General features: G+C 40.0%; 1 protein-coding gene across 2 annotated transcripts; it reads left to right on the top strand.

Moving 5' to 3' along the window:
- Positions 1 to 2,918: 2,918 nt before the first annotated feature.
- On the top strand, positions 2,919 to 19,378 carry LOC145787438 (uncharacterized). Of its 2 annotated transcripts, none has more exons than XM_082599183.1 (17): positions 2,919 to 3,029; positions 4,664 to 4,773; positions 5,419 to 5,576; positions 10,719 to 10,812; positions 10,899 to 11,004; positions 11,463 to 11,532; positions 12,018 to 12,235; positions 12,552 to 12,644; positions 13,176 to 13,284; positions 13,619 to 15,024; positions 15,841 to 15,951; positions 16,080 to 16,153; positions 16,499 to 16,693; positions 16,942 to 17,035; positions 17,236 to 17,479; positions 18,219 to 18,349; positions 18,663 to 19,378. In XM_082599183.1, exons 1-17 carry the CDS (start codon positions 2,958 to 2,960, stop codon positions 18,750 to 18,752), a joined length of 3,375 nt encoding a protein of 1,124 aa, XP_082455309.1. In that variant the 5' UTR covers positions 2,919 to 2,957; the 3' UTR covers positions 18,753 to 19,378. The 2 variants fall into 2 exon arrangements, with proteins under 2 accessions (XP_082455309.1, XP_082455308.1); XM_082599182.1 differs by having other exon boundaries at positions 12,018 to 12,265.
- The last annotated feature ends 460 nt before the right edge of the window (positions 19,379 to 19,838 follow it).

Below are 19,838 nucleotides of genomic sequence, written 5' to 3'. Positions count from 1 at the left end.
ACCCTCGGGGTGTGCGCTTGAGTAACGCATTCTAAGAACTGCTCTCCATTCAATGACATCTAGTGGATGGAGTAGCCTAGCCTAATTCCCGGCAACAACACTTTAAAATTAGAAACTTCACTCTGTCCATCTCAGTGACCAGAGTTGTGTCAGTGGTTCAAAGCCTCTACAAGTATGTGAAACTACCAAGATAAAGCTCTCAAAGATGCTTTTCCAGTCGAGGATAAAGATTTAATCAATAAATCACACAGTATGCTACCGTACCCTATCGTATTACTGGAAATAATATGGTACGGTGCTATAGACTTGACTTTGTTCACAGGTAGTCAACTTGTTTCGCTAAGTTAAGTGACCTTAGTCCAGCAAAATAACAGAAATGCAATCAATTTTTTGAAACAAATGACTCTGAGAAGATAAGTAGGCCTATAAGAATTGCATTAAATGGTAATGCATTTTTTTAGCTACCGATACCAAAGTAATTAAAGCATCATTGTAACAGACAAGGTGAAAGATGGTTCAGTTTGTTTTAATTTCTTATCATGACAATAGAAAACAATATTGTTCATGTATCATACCATTTTTTTTCAAGAATCTCTGAAAATCATACTTGTTAATGTAAGCAGTTAAGCTACTCTTCTTTTTATTAGAAAGATATTTTCATGCTCTTAAGCATGTAGTATACAACATTATTGTTATTATATATATAATATTACATGCTTAAAAGTATAAACATATTGGAGCTAGTGTACAAGTCTCTGCCCTGGTCATAAATGCTATGACGTAACTATATGTCAAATTGTCAAAGCTACATATATAAGGTGAAATGTATGAACGGTGAAACAAATGTACCGTAAAGTAGTTTCGCCCAAGGTTTATATTTCTGGTCAATTAAAATGTATGACGATGCAATATTTTTGACCAGGGTGGAGGCTTGTATACAAGCTCCGACAGTTTTATGCTTTTAAGCGTGTAATAATTTGGTAGTAGGCCTATTGTAGTTTGTATTAAAATTACAATAGTATGATTTGTGATTGCTGTTTTGATACCAAATTGTGTCCAAACACCACTGTCATTCTCGCGGAATAATTCTTCTTGATCCGCCTAATAAAACAATCCATAAAATATGTGTGGTAAATAATGCAATGAGAGTAACACTCAAACCCTGATAAAAGCACTTCTTGTTAACATATATTACATTTTTATGCTATTTAAAAGTCAGGATATATACTATTTTTTTTTTTATAAAAAAATAAATTTTTCTAAAAATGTCATTTTAAAACTTAAAAATAAGTTACATGGTTGGCGTAAAAGATAAAACTTACACAAGTTGTGATAAAATTATTGATAAATAACTTGTTAATTTTTTTCTTCTCAAATTATTTTCATTTGCTAAACATTTGTTAAGTGGACACAGTTACGTCGATAGTTGCAAACTAGCACATGGACCTGGACCCTATATACCAAACATAGCATAGCTCTAGAAAAAGGTAGAAGAGGCAAAACTCAAACGTCATAATGTGCTTAATATCCAAACAGAATAATCACTTTAAAATTTGACATGGTCACAAAAACCTTTAAATGATTTTTAAATTAAAAAAAAAAATAAAAAAAAAAATAAATTAAATTTTCAAAATTTATATGAGTAGAAAAAAAAGACTTTAAATAAACAAATAGAATTTTTCTTTATTGATTGGCTTTGTTTATTGTTGTTGTGAAATTCTGCAAGTATGCACAATCCGTATAAAAACATAGAGCCATAAAAATTTAGTTTAATTTCACAACAGTGGTTCTCAAATTTTTGTTGTTGTAGAAAAGTTTAATGTACTTGAGACCCACCCAACGTTAGGAATTTCAGTCATTTTTATTATTTTGTCTCCAGCCTTCATTTGTCTCACGACAAAATGAATTAGAATTGTGCTGTGTGATTGTTAAATATCATAATCAGTTGCTGCAGTTTTGTAATAATGTATTTAAAAAAATGCACATGTTAAATTAAGTAATAGGTAAGAGTTAGCATGACCAAGAGTGATGTTCAACAAATAACTATTAAGAATCAATGTTAAAGTCTCATCTGAGATAATGGTACATTAATTGAAAAATTGAAATAAGCAGTAATTAAAATGAATGTTATCAGTTTGTCGGCATTCACCATTTGTAGATGCAGAATTAGAAGACAAAAACACTAAATAAACAAATAAAGCCTAATAACCACATGGCAGTTAGCATAGTATAATAACATAAAAATAGACTAAAAATTATAAATTTTTTCATCCATACCGGTACTCATGTTAGCTCTTGTCAAGTCACCAACCGGTTGCTGTTCTACATAAATGAAATCACAAAACTGATCTACATACACAAAATCGAAAAAAGAAGCACATAAGAATGAAACGACAAGGCAGAGGTGATGCAAAATCACACGACGCTTAATAGCGTCAAGAAAAAACACAAATTGCAAAATTACGTGAAGACATTTGTGTTTATATGGCCATGTGGATCAGTTTTGTAATAATGGAGCCTGATGTTGTTTCATATATATATCAAGTGCAGGGAACTGTATACATTGTAGAAAACACTGTATTATATTGTTGCATTGTGTGTCACATCAGGGATTTTGCCTGTGAATTAAAGTAAAGATTTAAAGATTTAAATTAATTAATGTAATGAAAAAAAAAAACTTTTCTGCCCACTTTCAAGCATGTTGTAACAAGTGTCTTTTCAAGACGTAGCTGCATGCTTGCAATATATATTAAACTGGTGTCATTTCAAACATTGTGCAGATCCTCTCAGCTATGTCTGGGACTGGTACATTGTATCATAATTTCTTTTCATGTTTTGAAATCCATATTTTTATTTTTATATAATGTTCAAAGCATGTTTTCATCTATATATAATATATATGCTTTTATTGTTTAGTAGTGTGATTGATATAGGTTAGACACTGTGACACTGTTTTTATGTTTTTATCGCATAATGTGAAGACTAGTCCACCAACAAGTTCAATGGGAAGTCAAACTTATGGAGTTCAGGTGAAAACCTAAGTTGTTTTAAATGTATGAAAATTATTTCAGTAGAATAGAATGTTATGCAACATTGGGAAACTATGACAATATCGACAGAATAATCCCCCTGTCTTGACAACTGATTGTTAGAATTTATTTTGTTCGATTCTGTTTTGTTATGAACATTGAACAAGTTAATGATTTGCATGAAATCTGTTGTTTGATTTTGTTTAAAGTGTTATTACAAAGTTGCTTAGTTCTGTGCACAAATATTTTTTTTGTAAGAACAAGAATGTATACAGTAATGTTTAGTTCATGCAAAATGCAAGTGAGAAATGTCTAAAATCAAGCAAATGAAATAAAGTAAAAGATTAAGTTTAATTTCTTGATGTACCCATTGATAAAAATTAAATCCAAAGCGCCATGTAGAAAAAGTTGAACCTTATTAACATGAAGGAAGGGTATTTATTTCCGGACTGCGCCTAAACTACAGGCTGATCAAAGAAAGTGTAGAAAAATATTTATTGAACTAACAGTACATCCAAACAGGAAATAATTTACACATATAAAGAAAAATGCAAAGAAGAGTATAAATAAACAAAGTGTACTCTTATTGTTCAACATATCCTTCCTTCGCCTTCAACAAATGCCTTAGTCTGTTGTGCACTTGACTGCATGAGGCAGTGAGTTCCGTGAGAACAGAATTTAGGTTTTGAATTTGCAGCGTTGAAATGCATTTTTCAATTCTGATAAGTTTTGGTTAAACGTTAAAATATAAACTTGTTGCTTTAAAAACATGGTATATACATGTTACACACGTATGTTGTCTGATGATATTTTTTCCCCAACAAGTGCACAATTTTGCCTTCAGAGCTGTAACGTTTGAATGATTTGAAGAACAGGCTTCACTCTCCAAGATAGGCTACTCCATATTGCGAAGTCCATTGGATTTAAATCAGGAGAGGATGGAGGCCATAATTCCTTTGGCTAAAACCCTGCCATACTCTCCTTACACCAGTCCTGGACAAGATTCTCCGTGTAGGACGTAGCCTTGTCTTATTGAAGAGTTATTCCGTCTTCTCCAAATGTTGCATTGATCCAGGGAATCAATTTCTCCTTCAACATTTTCAAATAACATGTTGATTAACTTTTACTCCCGCTTCAATGAAGAAGAGGGGAGTTTTTTTTACCAGTTGAAGTTACCCCACCCCAAACCATCACAGAGGCTGGTTTTTGTCTCCGGAACATCAGCCTTTTATTCAGTGGGATATCTTCTTTATTCTTTGCATAAATAAGGTCATTCTGATGATTATGCACAGCCTGGACATTGAATAACTTTTCGTCTGTCCAAAAAACTGGTGGCTGCGTGTTTCATGCAATCAAGTGCACAACAGACTAAGGCGTTTGGTGAAGGCAAAGGGAGGATATATTGAAAAATAAGAGTAAAGAAAGTTCATATAACCACATAAAGAAAGTTCATATAACCACATATAACCACGTACTTAATTCCTTTGCATCATCTATGCAGTTTGACATGCATGTTCGATTTTTCTTGTGCTTTCTTATCGAAAAACTTTTATAAACATTGTCTTTCCATTTGTACAAAAGTGGTATCAAGTCGTTGATCAAATTAGTTTATTGTGTTGTTGTTGTCCATTAAGGTTGGAAATGAAACCTATTCCGTGGTTGCTACTGATGAGGATTGGGAGAAGCGAAGGATTGAGAGAGAACGTCAGAAGCGACTCTCCCAAGAAACCAATCGAAGAAGAAAGTAAGTTCCTTATTTGAAAGCTCAGGTTTCTTTAAAGTAAAATTTGGAAATCCATATATACAAGGCACGTTTCACTTCATACCTGGAATAGGTCAATTTAATAGTTAGGCAGTTGGTGTGAAAAGTGTTTACTTTGAAATATTTCATTATAATTAGTATCATGGTGTTTGAGGATCCTTCAACACTACACCAGCATTGTTCTTTAAATTCACTGCTGAAACCATGCGCTCCCAATGCCACCCGTTAGGTTTATGATGTGGGATGGAGCGAGCAAGAAAATAATGCAAAAAATGTAGTTTCCTTTTTTTCGACGTTGAGGGAGATACGTGCCCAAGTTTCCCCTCCTTGGATCCGTTACTACTTTGATATATATGCCACACGTTGTAGGTAAAATTCTTTTGTGCGTATTTAGTGCATAGCTGCTCTTGTTTTCACTGTAATCAATTTATTCTATGACTAAGAACATAACCTACTTTCAACCATTCTATTGACGGCCATTTTGGAATTGTGTTCTCGCGTTCCGGTTGTTGGTCGCGACCGGTGGTTGAGGACCTCTGACGTAGATGACCATATGGTTGATCACCATTACGTCTTCAACGTTGGTGGTATCTGTCTCTGGTCCATGGATTGTGATCTTAATTTCAGAGCGTTAGAGGAACGCAAGAAACTTGCTGAAGAAAGGGAGGCTCGGAAGCGAATCCTTCAACTGTCGAAGCGGCGGCAGCGACAAACAGAAGCCACAGAAAAATATCAACGGTCTCACATTGGTACGAGGAGCGAAAAGAAACCAAAGAACGCTTCCGGTAACATTGTTTAACGCTTTCAGCATTGTTTGTCAAAACTAAATGATTTCGTTTTAGCAACCAAGACCACCCGGTCTCTAAGGTTGACAACTTTAGTAGTTCAGTCAATTCCACAACCAAGTTAAGAATAAACACTTGTAACAATGCAGTTAAACTTATCTGGACACAGAATCAAGAACAAAGTCTTCAAAGTCTGAGATTTCAAGGCATTGGGGGCCTTAGTACGAAGGAAAGGCTTTTTTATCTTTTGTTTTGAGCGCTCAGTTTATGTTAAAAAAGCGCACTTTTGAAAAGTTTCTTTTGTGACTTCAATTTAATTAATTACAAGATTGTTTGAGCTGTAATTGAACAAGTGCTCTGATGCCTAAAGCTAGTGCCTGAAGCCGACGTGTTGATTCACCGTTCACTGTTGGTGAGATTGTATTTCTGTTCGCAGTTTTAGTTTGTGCAAGTTGGAGTGAAGGGTGTTGATTTAGCTGGTCTGCTGTTAACTTGAGTTGTGTTATAGAATGATTATTTATTTTGCAGATTCGAGTTTTAAGTTTAATAAAGCCAAATAACGGTTACAACAATTTATTAAACTTATAATTTAAACATGGACAAGGTCTTGAAACCTGAACGTTTGGAAACTGAGCCAAGTGCTCCGTCAGCAGTCGACGAATTCAAACATTGGCTTGAGACGTTCAATCACTATTTAGAAGCTTTGGCTGCAGCAAATTTGAACCCAGACAATTTGAAAGTTTTAAACAACATGGTGTCCCCGAAGGTTTATAAAAGTATAGCAAGTGCTAGAGACTATGAATCGGTCATGACTATCCTGAAGGGTCTCTATGTAAAGCCTAAGAATATCGTAGCTGCACGTCATCGCTTGCGCACATGTCGACAGCAACCTAGTGAAACAATAGACAATTTCGTTTTGCGCCTGGAACATTTTAGTAAAGAATGTAAATGTAACGCTGTGACCGCCGAGGAGCATCGTCGCGGACTATTGAGAGATGCGTTCATTGCCGGTCTGTCTTCGAGCGGGATACGCCGACGATTGCTAGAAAACAGAAGTCTGGATTTTCAAGATGCATATGAGCTAGCTCGTGCTCAGGAGCTCGCAATTGCAAACGCTGAGGCCTATCAAACATCAACCAGTTCCATGGCGTCCAGCGGTGCATGTGCGTGGGAGTGGCCAAACGGACAGGAACGACTTTTCAGTCAGCAAGAACCGCAGTGCGCCGAACCAGAGCTTCTTCAGGCAGCTTGTGCTAAGCAACTGTGTTATTTCTGCGGAGAAGCTCGCCACCCCAGAAGGGAATGCCCAGCAAGAGATTCAGTTTGTCACTACTGTTCCAAAATCGGACATTTTTCGAGAGTCTGTCAACAACGTTCTGTTCGTTCTAAATCTAAACAATCACAGCGCACCAAATTGAACACTATCCGAAGCTCAGTACTAGCTACAGCTAATCTTTCAGCAACGCAAAACAATAACAACGTTTTTTGTGATGTTTTAATTGACGGTTTCACTGCAAAATCATTGATGGACACGGGGTCATCAGATTGCTACGTTACCAAAAGATTTGTCGATCAACATTCCTTAAAGATTCATCAAACATTGGGCGAAGTAATTTTAGCCGAAACATCTGTTCGTTTGCCAATCTTAGGGCAATGCTTTGCTACCTTGATCGTAAACAAAAATGAATATTCGAATGTTTCCTTCAACATTTTAGACAATTTGGCCACGGATGCAATAATCGGAGAGAAAATCTTTAAAGAACACGAAAGCGTTGTATTTAAATTCAATGGACATCGTCCTGTGCTGACTCTTAACGCCTTACCAAAAATGAATTCGCTTCACCCTAAGCCCTTCGACCATTTAACACAAGATTGCCATCCTATTGCTGATAAGACCAGACGATACTCCAAACAAGACAGAGATTATATTCATGAAGAAACACAACGCTTGCTACAAGACGGCATGATTGAACCAAGCAATTCTCCGTGGAGGGCTCAGGTTTTGGTTGTCAAAAACGAGCAATCAGGGAAAAAGCGCATGGTCATGGATTACAGCAGAACTATTAACCGTTTCACTCAGCTTGATGCATATCCATTACCACTAATCGAAGACATTGTCACCGAACTTTCTAAAAATAAAGTATTTACCACTGTCGACCTAAAGTCCGCTTACCACCAGATCGAACTTGATCCGAAGGATAAAGAATACACCGCTTTCCAGGCGGGCTCTGGCTTGTATCAATGGCGACGGTTGCCGTTCGGTTTAACCAATGCCGTTCCCGAATTTCAACGAGTCATTGACTGGTTTATCAAAAGCAACAATTTAAAGGGCTGCTTTCCTTACCTCGATGACATTACGATTGCTGGGAAGAATCAAGCTGATCACGATCGGAACTTGGAAGAATTTTTTAAAGCCGCGTCGAAAGCCAACTTAACTATAAACGAGAAGAAGACACAGCACTCTCAATAAAAGGTTTCTTTATTAGGATATCAAATCGAACATCAGTCAATCAAACCAGATCCAGACAGAGTGCAACCACTTCTCGATTTACCAGTACCCAAAACGCACAAAGAGCTCCAGCGCCTGGTTGGACTATTTGCTTATTATGCACGCTGGATTCCTAACTATTCGGACAGAATACATCCGCTTATTAAAGCTTCATTGCCTCTGCCAGAAAGCGCCAATCAAGCCATTCAAGAAATCAAGTCAGTGCTGGCTACAGCTTCGTTGCATCCTATCGACAACTCCTTACCCTTGACCGTGGAAACTGACGCTTCCAATTTTGCTATTGCTGCGACTCTTAATCAAGATGGACGCCCAGTTGCCTTTCACTCACGAACCTTGTCGACGGGTGAACAGCGTCATTCTGCTGTGGAGAAGGAGGCATATGCTATCGTGGAGGCTTTGCGCAAATGGAGACACCTATTAATCGGACGTCACTTCACATTAATCACAGACCAAAAGAGCGTATCGTATATGTTCGACGTCAAACACGCAAGTAAAATAAAAAACGAAAAGATAACTAGATGGCGAATTGAACTCTCTCAATTTAGTTACACGGTCTTACACAGACCAGGGAAGGAAAATGTAGGTCCTGATGCACTTACACGTGCATTCTGTGGTGCAATTAGTAAAGACAATTTGCGTGAGCTTCATGTTGCTCTGTGTCATCCTGGCATTACTAGAATGACTCATTTCGTGCGAAACAAGAATCTTCCTTACTCCGTAGCAGAAATACGAGACATGGTTTCCAAGTGCTCCGTATGTGCTGAAGTCAAACCACGCTTTGTCAGATCGGACCAATCTCAATTAATAAAGGCTACCCAAGTATTCGAAAGACTCAACTTGGATTTTAAAGGACCTCTTCCCAACGCAACGAAAAATAAATATATTTTGACCATTGTCGATGAATATTCCCGATTTCCATTTGCTTTCCCATGTGCCGACATGACGCCAACAACAGTAATCAAGTGTTTAACGGAACTGTTTTCTACTTTTGGAATGTGTTCATATATTCACTCGGATCGCTGGTCTTCCTTTCAATCTCAAGAATTAAAATCTTGGCTGCACTCTCATGGGGTAGCTGCCAGTCGAACGACCAGCTACAATCCTAGAGGAAATGGACAGTGTGAAAGATACAATGGAATTATATGGAAGGCGGTCCAATGTGCGTTAAAATCTCGTCAGTTGCCACCTTCCCATTGGGAAGACGTTTTGACCGATGCCCTGCATTCAATCCGTTCATTATTATGCACGTCGATCAACTGCACACCTCATCAACGATTCTTCCAGCATGCTCGACGCTCGGTCAACGGAACTACTATTCCGTCGTGGCTTAAACCAGGTCCAATTTACGTCAAAAGACACGTGCGTAATAAGAATGATGCTTTAGTGGACGAAGCGGAACTGCTTGAAGCAAACCCAGGTTATGCTCACGTTCGTTTTAGCAATGGAAATGAAACCACCGCGTCTATTAGAGATCTCTCACCATGCAACAGGTCTGCCGACGACGCTGCTGTAAATCCGGCGTGTAATTCTGAAAACGAATCTTTCGCCGAACCTGATGCTACTACTACTCCAGAATTCTTGTCCATCGTACCTCGAGAAAGTAACACTTCCGAGCCGTCGTCTTCAGAAACGATGCAGCCTGATGATGGACCAAGCGAAACTAATGAGAATAGCGTTGTCACTCCAAAGCTGCGCCGCTCTGAACGCAGACGCAAACCTGTCGATTACTACGGTGCTGTGCCTTACGTTTGATACAATTTGTGTTCAACTTCATGCTATGGCACATGTAAACATTAGATGTTGTAATAACGGTGTATCTTCAATTGCAATTTTAAGTTCCAATTGTTCTCTTTGTTTTTTTCAATTCTTGGTGTTGTTCAATTTTTATATGGGGGAGAATGAGCTGTAATTGAACAAGTGCTCTGATGCCTAAAGCTAGTGCCTGAAGCCGACGTGTTGATTCACCGTTCACTGTTGGTGAGATTGTATTTCTGTTCGCAGTTTTAGTTTGTGCAAATTGGAGTGAAGGGTGTTGATTTAGCTGGTCTGCTGTTAACTTGAGTTGTGTTATAGAATGATTATTTATTTTGCAGATTCGAGTTTTAAGTTTAATAAAGCCAAATAACGGTTACAACATTGTTTTTTCACAAATTGGAAAGAAACTTTGCTTGAGTTACTAATTACTGAACATACGATTCTTAATTATCCTTGAGTTTCTTTACGAAGTTTGAATCTGCCTCGGAAATTCTATGATCTGCCACTTTTGATGTGGTCAGTTTCCTACAAAAAAACGACGTCATTCGACGTTTGTTGTACCGTCTAGAACTTCTCATGATTTGATAAGATGCACTCGAAACAATAAAGACAATTGCTATGCGATTGGCACAGATTCAAACTGTTTTCACTCAAACAATCTTATCATATCATGACTGCAGCCTCAAGCTGAAGAAAAGAGTCTTGCAAAGCAGCGACATTCTGACTCCAGCACCATTCCTCATAGCACTTGGCTAAGGTACTGCATTTCGAAAGCTAATGTAAACCGCTACTACCACAGCGAACCCGCAGCATCAGGCTAAAACAGGTCGTTAGTATCTACATTTTACATGCGTTGAATCAAACATTTTGTTTCGCAGGTAATAAACGTTCTCCAACATTGGACAATGTCTTGCAACAATTGCGCAGTGGAAACACAGAAATATCTTACCCTTACACCACAGAAGGCTCGAGGTGAGATTGGCTGTGCCTCAATTGATGTCGATCATCATTAGCTTGAAACTCATTCCAGCGCTTTTAATGAAACCATTTTTCATTAGGGTCACTTCCACACAACTAATGAACCATAGCAGATTCCAGTTTGAGAACAAACTCCAGGAAGAGCACAAGCGGCTTCTGGATTTGCACAGAGCAAACGTGACCAAGGTTGGTGCGTTTCACATTTTTACATGAATTTGGCAGCGTAGTCAAAGGTGGGAGTTAGAGATTTGGTAAACTGCACCCCCTTTCAACACGTATGTGACATAATTCAGAATAATTTCATTGCTACTGATCCAATTGCCATTGCGCCTAGCAGGCAACAAAGGGGTATTGGAGGTCACACCCCTCCGGCTGCACGACCAGGGGAGCATCTGCATTGTGCAGGCGTTAGAACGGTTATTTTCTATGCTGGACACGCAAGTTCGATTCCCACATCAATCAACCACCTCTTGTTTACTGAGATTACTGAAAAAGACAACACCGTATCGCTTCAGTGTGTTATTGCTTACGTACTTGATATGTCATTACAATGTTGCATCTTATAACGTTAGTAACTGGTTGAGTCTCCAGCAAGTGCCTTTAGCGTGTACATGCAACTCCGTTGATGTTGTTCTATTTATCAGGAATTTAAAGAAGAGATTTACAATGATCTTCATCCGAATGATTTTGAAAACTCCTCACCGGGCATGCAAAGTAAGCTGTATTTGTTTTCAGAATTTTTTTCACCAGGTGACGTTGGTACATGAGGTTGAAAGAGCTGACACAATTGACAATGAAGTGATGTATTTATTACAAACTGCAATCTTGTGTGACGTTCTTGCAGCATCATACTTATCGTTTATATTTGCTTTGACTTGTTACTCACTCCACACGTTTCACTGTAAGGTAAAAATATTTCATTTTGTTTCAACTCAATGAATTCCAGACTCGTCTATTGTAAAAATAACAACTAAGTGTGCTTCTTTATTGATTGCGTTGTATCAATATTGTTTGCAACGCTTAGATTGATGCAGCATCTTATTTGTCTCTATTGAAATCATCTTGCCTAGGTCAGTCACAGAATGTTGCATATATTCTTTTGTTGAATATAAATTGGGGGACGGTCGTCAAAGCGCCAGTGTCGCATCAAATATATTACTATATGCCAGGCTTCTTTAATTCGTGTCCCCTTTTTTAAGGTCTACCCCCTCAATCCTTCCACCCAGCCCAACCTCCGCAAGACTTTTCCTCCATTGATCTGATGTCGGGTCGGATGCAGTCTCCCTACTACCATCCTGCTCATCATCAGGGACCTCCCGCGGAAGATCCAACCACACCAGACGCTCATGGCCGAGACTTTGTGCAACTTGCAGATAGTCTCTCGAGGCTCTTCGTGAAAGAGGAACCTCGTAATGTGGTGAGATCATGCTACGGAGGATGTTGCCATGTGAGAAACATCAAGCAATTAAGTCGCAACCAACCTATGTGAGATCTAGCTGATGTTCGGAGTTAGTTTTACAACTACTTCTTTAAGAAAGTGTCCAAGTGATTTATTCCTGATTGGGCGAGCAAACATTGAAAATAATTAAGTTAGACTGCTCCACAGCGTGGTACTTGATAATAATGAGAGGTTGAGAGCTTTAAAAAGTTAAACCAAATTATTCTTTAAGAATTTAATCAAAAAATAGTCGACTACCTATTTATGGTGGAAATGGTGTGTTACGTCATTATAGGTGCCGCGTCACACTGACGTGAATGCTGGATATGATGACGACTACCACCATAATGCGGACGACTTGGCACAAGGTGTAGCCCAACAGCAGTATGTGAGTAGTCGAAGTGTTGCCTGCCAAGACCGTGATTAATTAGCAGTGGTGTAAGCACTGGACAGTGGACAATGAATGTAATGGTTTGCTTTGTTGAAACAATTTGAAAATGAAGCTCAATCTTATAAATTTCTGTCAAATGAACAATTATTGTAACTTTTTGTTACCATTCTTGAAAAATGGCGAATTAAACCATCGCAGTTACTGCGCATCTCTGACAGTGGTAAGATTGGTGTGTTCGAGTTAATCAATGCCTAAAGCAAAAATTCGAGTGACAGGTAGCGCATTATCTCAGCCTTGTGATAACTGTCCATTACGGAACAAGCCACAAACTTTGCTTAGATCTTTGTACCTGCCGAAAGTTTCATAACTGACGTTGTTGCCAATCTCGAATGATGAAGTTACGCGACTGGCCAGCTGTGTGCTCCTGTGACACTGAGCCCCTTGCAATGAAGTGTGGCAACTCTTCCGGGCACTTCCGCTTCCGCTGGCTCCATCTGGCGGTGAAGTAAATTAGCTTTGTTTTTGTAGGTTCGGCCACAAAGCGGCAAAACGCGTCCTGCGTTTCCCTCAAAACAGGTCACAATCCACGAGGCTTGGCGGTCGCCTTCTGACCTCGAGTTCAACAACGATGACTCATGTAAGTTTGCTTGTGGCTTTGTGGATTTGCTCGATTGTGGATTTGCTCAATCACCTATGCTGGTGTTGCCAGGTTGCATTGCTGGCCACTTTTTATGGTTTCGTTCGCTTTCAAGACTAAGGTTTTCTTTTGTTAAAACGTTGAGAACAAAATCACCACGATCCCTGAACAAACAACATGTTTTTCCATACTTGTAAAACAAAACATATTTAATGTTTTAGATGTAGTAGTTGCATTGCATAGCTTTGTAGTTTGTGGAAGGAGCTTAGGTTACCGAGGACGACTTGAACTGTGTGAAATATCCCCTGGTACGGATCAGCTTTTTTTCTTTCAGACAACCAGGAATCTTTGCATGGGAGTAGCGGCTCGGGAACTCCTCCTGCCGCCAACACCATGACGTCATTTCAGAAGAAATATGCAGAATCAGCGATTGTTAATAGTTGTGAGCAATTGGACAACAGAAAGGTCGAAGGTCGCACAAATACGGAGTCTTCACCGCGACACCACGTGGAAAGCGATCTTGGTTATTATGTGAAAGCTTATCGGCCCTGGAGCGCCGTTGAAACCGCAACAAACAGAGACAAAGAAAAAGATGAAACAAAAGCTGTTCGACAACGTCCCATGTCAGCTGCTGTCGCCCAAAATCATGTGAAATCTTCTCGTCTGCTCCGCACTCAGAACGAAGTACCTCCCAGATTCAACGGCGATAGTGTCGCCTTTCAAGATAGACTAGAACCAGGGAAGGAATCAATCGCTAGGTGGGGCGCTTCCCCGGTTAAAACAAAGGCGACTCCCATCAGTGAGATGTACAATGAGACGTGGATGAAATCTTCTCAACCTTTCAAGAAGTCTGATGATGTGACTGACCATCCAACTGTGGTCGTGGCATCACCGATGTCTCCGATCCATGTTTCCAAACCTCCGCAAGAAGAGGTTCTTGTGGATGCGGAAGTTGCTCCACGTTCAAGTACCCCTGCACTAACAAACAAAGCGGCGTCCAACGCTAAATCAGAATTTGCTAACGACAGAAAGTCCGAAGAGTCAAGTAACGTTTCTAGGAAAAGTATCCTCAGGGGAGTGTCAAAGTACGCGCCGAAGCCCTCCTACCAAACCGAGGCTGCTGCTGCCCGCCAGCACTGGGTGGATCACATGGTTGGTGCGCCCAAGAAGCGAGCCTCGGTGCTCGCTTTGAATGGAGCTGATATTCGCGACAGCCTCGACATAAGGTCAAAGTCGGTACGCTGGCATGAAATCCATTACGACGACGGGACGTCGGCTGCTTTCACTGAGTTCGGCACCATAATGCGGAAGACCCAAGACTCGCATCAGCATATTGTGACATCATCAAAACGGTCACCTCGGGCAAATAAGGGTCCTAAGAGTAAACCTCAAAGTAAACCAAAAGCGAAACCTGGCCCTGAGAAATCAGCCAAGAAGTCTTCAAAAGGTGGGAAAGGGCGTAAGTTGAAACCAGCTAAAGAAGCAGAAGTAACTATGGAGCCTCATCCGCCATCGACATCCAAGAAACAATTGTCGATCGCCAACAATTTGAACTATTCAATAGCCAACGAGTCGGATCAACCGAACAGGACCCAGACAAACGAACCGAAGAGGGCCAGCCGAACCGCTTGGGGACCTCAGGAAACAGAAAACGTTACTTTGGACACTCTAAAGAGTTCAGGATCGCATGCCGTTGAAGCCACAATTGGTCCACCACAACACGGACGCAATAAGAACCAAGTAAGTTCATGGTTGCTCTGATGAGTGTGATTACTTGGTTACTCTGATGAGTGTGATTACTTGGTTACTCTGATGAATGTGATTACTTGGTTACTCTGATGAGTGTGATTACTTGGTTACTCTGATGAGTGTGATTACTTGGTTAGTCTAATGAGTGTGATTACTTGGTTACTCTGATGAATGTGATTACTTGGTTACTCTGATGAGTGTGATTACTTGGTTACTCTGATGAGTGTGATTACTTGGTTACTCTGATGAATGTGATTACTTGGTTACTCTGATGAGTGTGATTACTTGGTTACTCTGATGAGTGTGATTACTTGGTTACTCTGATGAGTGTGATTACTTGATTACTCTAATGAGTGTGATTACTTGGTTACTCTGATGAATGTGATTACTTGGTTACTCTGATGAGTGTGATTACTTGGTTACTCTGATGAGTGTGATTACTTGGTTACTCTGATGAGTGTGATTGCTTGGTTGTTATGAAGTTGCAACTTTACCTTTAGTAGAGAGAGCATGTCACGTTGCGGACAAGAAGCGCATTACAAGATTTGACACTTTATCATCTTGCTGATGGCTTGCGAACATGGCTTCTCGAAACAGCCACCTCATCATTCTGGAGGTTGTATGCACAACTGCTGGAGGTGACGTAAAGACCCAACCGATGACGTCATATCTGGCAACCGACGACGTCTAAGCCACCTAAACTCGCCCTTTTTGCATTGATTCAGCGTCTGCAGAGGCTGAACTTAAAAACGTGTTTTGTAGCTGGATGGTCTCCGCCGATGACGCTTTACATGATTTCTTTTGAAGGTGACCATCAACATAGAAAGCCCCGAAGCAGCTGAACCACCTTCCCCGGAATCGGTCATCAATCTAACTAAAACCCCCACTGACCAGGAGATCAACTGGCTGTGGGATAAGGTAGGTGTGTCAGCGACTGGCGTTCAACTCTTTCCTAACTTGTTTTTTTTTTTACAGTTACTATCAGCTACGATTGTTTTATAATGAAAAGTTGTGAACATTAAAACCCCAAGCTTATGTAATTGTAGGTACGCAAGTGCATCTCTCAACGAAACAGTGGCAGAAGCACCCCATTATGCAAGTCTTCCAGTGATATTAGCAGGTAGGCATCGGATTTGTTATTCAGTAAGTAGCCTAATATCACACAACACGTACAGTTTTGTACACAAAGACTTCACTTATCAACTACCATTCAGCGTAGCAAGATACTAGAGCTTCTGACTGCTACCAAGCATAGCAGGTCAGCCTCGGACGAATTTGAAGTTTGCATGTTAGCATGACCTGTGTATATGGGTTGCCAATACTTGCCATGATTCGAACTTTTGCTTACCATGCTGGTTCAGTGCGGGTTGGTAAGTGCCTGCAACTTGATTAAACAGTGGGACTATGGGATGTGGTACAGGTTTCATTTTACCGGTAGCGGAACAGTGATTTATTCCTTTTCTAGGTTTAGTGGGTCGTCGGGTATGTCTCGCCAGTCAATGTATGGAGCGCCACCTACCGGTCAGCAACGAGCCAGTATTGTATCAATAGATGGCGCTATGTTCACTGCAAACAACACGTCAGGACAAGGAACCCCTCAATCACGAGGGCGACGAATCAATCGACCTCACTCTGCAGTGAATACACCAACTCGGCAAACGTAAGAAATAATAACTCTAATCTTTCCCTGATTGATTGTTGTTGCATCATGTGAAAACGTATTCTTGCAGCCGGATAGTCGCCATAGCTACATCTCGACAAGCTTAAGAATTAATTTAACTTCCTCTGGACATAGCTGCTGTTGTACCATTTGCAAAGCTTGTTTCCAAATATATATCAATCTTTCAGGTTAATAGAATTAGTCAAATGTTATTTTGTTGCGCTAACCCACCGACAATTTCGTTCCAGGAACAGATTGAACGATTATGGAAGCAATCTCCGACGGCAAGCTCTGTTGCAACAGCGACGCAATAAGCTTCTCAACATGCACAGGGCAGGCCAGGTGAGTCATTGCGTCACCTTCCCAGACTGTCACTTCAGCTGGTGAAGATCCTTACCAGGTTGGTACCTGGTCTGACGAAAATGTTCACCAGATAAAGTGGCTGCATTGGTTGTAGCTGTTTTGGATTACTTAATAAGTAATAATATTATAATATAATAAATGAATAATATTTATTAAATTGCAATCAAATGTAATCACAGCAGGTCAAGTCACCGGCGAGATTCTCCCCTCATTACCCGGCCCCCCAACAAGTCCCCCCCACACCAAGCTACTATGAGCCGTTCCCGTCTGCTCGTGGATCGGTTGGAAAGGTTGATGACAGTACGACCACCTTCCTTTTAGCGGAGACCCTGGCTGAACAGAACCTGTCCGAAGATCAAATAACAAAAGCCATGGAGTCGTTGGAGCGCAGGACAAAGGAAGCGCAAGCAAGAGGCAGGCAAGGTGGGTGGAAATGAAGGTTACCGGCCAACAACGTCGTTATGATGTAAAGATTAAAATATTATACAAGTTCACAAACCTGACCGATTTTATTTACTTAAGTTGTTTCTTAAGCTGGTTGACGGTTTTGATATCACTGGACAAAACATAGATTCTTTGCAAGATTTAAGACTTCTACTCAAAGGTGTAATTGAAAGTAAATTTTGGGCCTTTTCATGAGATTGCAGCCTCAAAACGCACAGTTTGAAGAACTTAAGAATTCGCGTGTCTTGGTCAGAATATCGAGATCTTCTATTTCCAAACATCAAACGCTTTGTACTTGAGAATGCAAACTGCAATTGAACTCGGCTGGGTTCTCAAACTAAAAATACAGTTTTCCCGAACGAATTAGTTGCCACACCTTGGCAAGCCCTTCTATTGCAATTATGAAATTTAAAAACTCATAAAAATAAAATATATACTTTTATGTTCATTAGAAATTGATCGTTAAATGTAATTAACGATGTTAAGCTTACCCAAACTCGGAATCACCGACTAGTCAAAGCAAATCATCGACTAGTCAATGCACTGTTGCAAGTTGAAAACTATGATTGAGTATATTTTCTTGTGAGCAGTCAGCGCTACAAAGATGCGAACTTGATACGATTCCACGTTTTGGTGGAATCGGAAAAGTGACTTGAAGCAATGTTAAAAACTTTTGTTGAAAATACAAAGTAGAGATGTAATTTATGGTGTGTTTCAGTGTTGCCATCAGCATTATCCATGGAAGAGCAGCATCTGCTTAAATCGTTGGAACGTCTGAACGCTCGACTGTGCGAGGTGGAAATGGCAATGTCTTCCAATCCGAACGTCGATTTCTTTCACTCCACAAATGTAAGTTGAATATTTCATCACTCAAATATAATTCCCATACACCAGCAAAGCCGAACCTGTTTTGGGTTTTATGTTAGTTTTCCGTTTACCATCGTTTTTCATTCACGGTGTATCACATAAAATACACTTTTTAAAGTCTTATCCGCATATGCCGATGTTGCTGTTCTCCATCCATAGTATGATGCCAACAATTTCTGCCCAAGGTGGGATTTCTAAGATTCAAAAAGTGGTCACTCAGGTTGGTTTTGCTCACATGATCCTTGTGAAGTGATTTCGATATTGTGTTGACGTGTTACATTCTAATGTGTTGCAGGGATCCAAATTCCGTCCAAACCGGGTTCACTCGGCTGACACCAGACGCCCTCCCCACTACGGGCAGCATGGACGTCATCAAAAATTGTGATGACGTAGGCCGTTGATGTTTGTGACATAATTTCTACCTAGATAGCGCAATCTTGTGGCAAATGTCTACAAATTCCACAACAGCAGCTCACTGTTTGGGCTAGCCGAGTCTGGAAAGGATTGATACTATAATTGTGAAGCTAACAATCAGCTAATAAACGACCACAACAAAACGATGTACCTGCCTCGATGTGTTGGCAGCTAAGAGACTGATTTGCCAAACGTTTGAAAATATTGTCGTCCACAGACTCCCTGTAATGACTCCATTAAGCATTCTTGAAGTCTTTGTTGACATGTCCCGTTAAAGTTTTTTCTTAGTTTTGGGTCACAATTTATAGTTGTTTACAATTCACTCCCCTTGCGTTATGGCTCTAGTATTGAACAAAATAGGAGAAAGGTTGTTTTTAAATTTCCACACCCATCGATGTTTGAAATGGTGGCATCATATCCGTCTTGTTTATTGTCATTACAGTATTATTTTATTATATGATATATTTAACTCATCAATGAATTTAACATGTGTATGATTGAACGGTGTTCGATCGAGAAAACAAAGTATTTCTGTTTAATGAAACAAGTTCTTCATTACCTTTAGCATTGGCGATTAAAACGCATCGCTATGTGGCATCAAAATGGTCTCATACAAACGAGGAAACTATCTCAAGGAAGCATGGTTTAAGTTTTATGAACATTCGAGAAGTGTAGCCTACTGGCGCCAACAACGTCTTTTGGCGATAACCAGAAAGTAGGCTTTCTGCCCGAATGTTCACCAGTCGCCACTTCAAGAATCGAGGGCCTCTGACTTTTATCACCCTAGGGTAGTGACGTTCTTGGTTTAGATGTTTGGTGAGGTGTCGAACAGCTACTGAATTGGTATATTATATTAGTTTTATTAATCCGAGTATGTAGGTCGCAGGTATCCAGTCACAATACGTAAGGTGTAATTTATGGCAGTGGACACTGCGACTCCAAACAGGTGCACAGTATTCTGCTCGAGCATGCACTAGCGCAATGGTGGCATTGAGCACGGTGTCAAATCAGACTCCCAAGCCAGAGTCAACCAGTCGCCTTTACAAACTTGTAAGTG

This window comes from Aplidium turbinatum, chromosome 18, assembly GCF_918807975.1.
Source record: "Aplidium turbinatum chromosome 18, kaAplTurb1.1, whole genome shotgun sequence".
In the NCBI taxonomy this organism is placed as follows: Eukaryota; Metazoa; Chordata; class Ascidiacea; order Aplousobranchia; family Polyclinidae; genus Aplidium; species Aplidium turbinatum.
The sequence above is the reverse complement of the archived record's forward strand: the minus strand, read 5'-3'. Positions and strand labels throughout refer to the sequence as shown.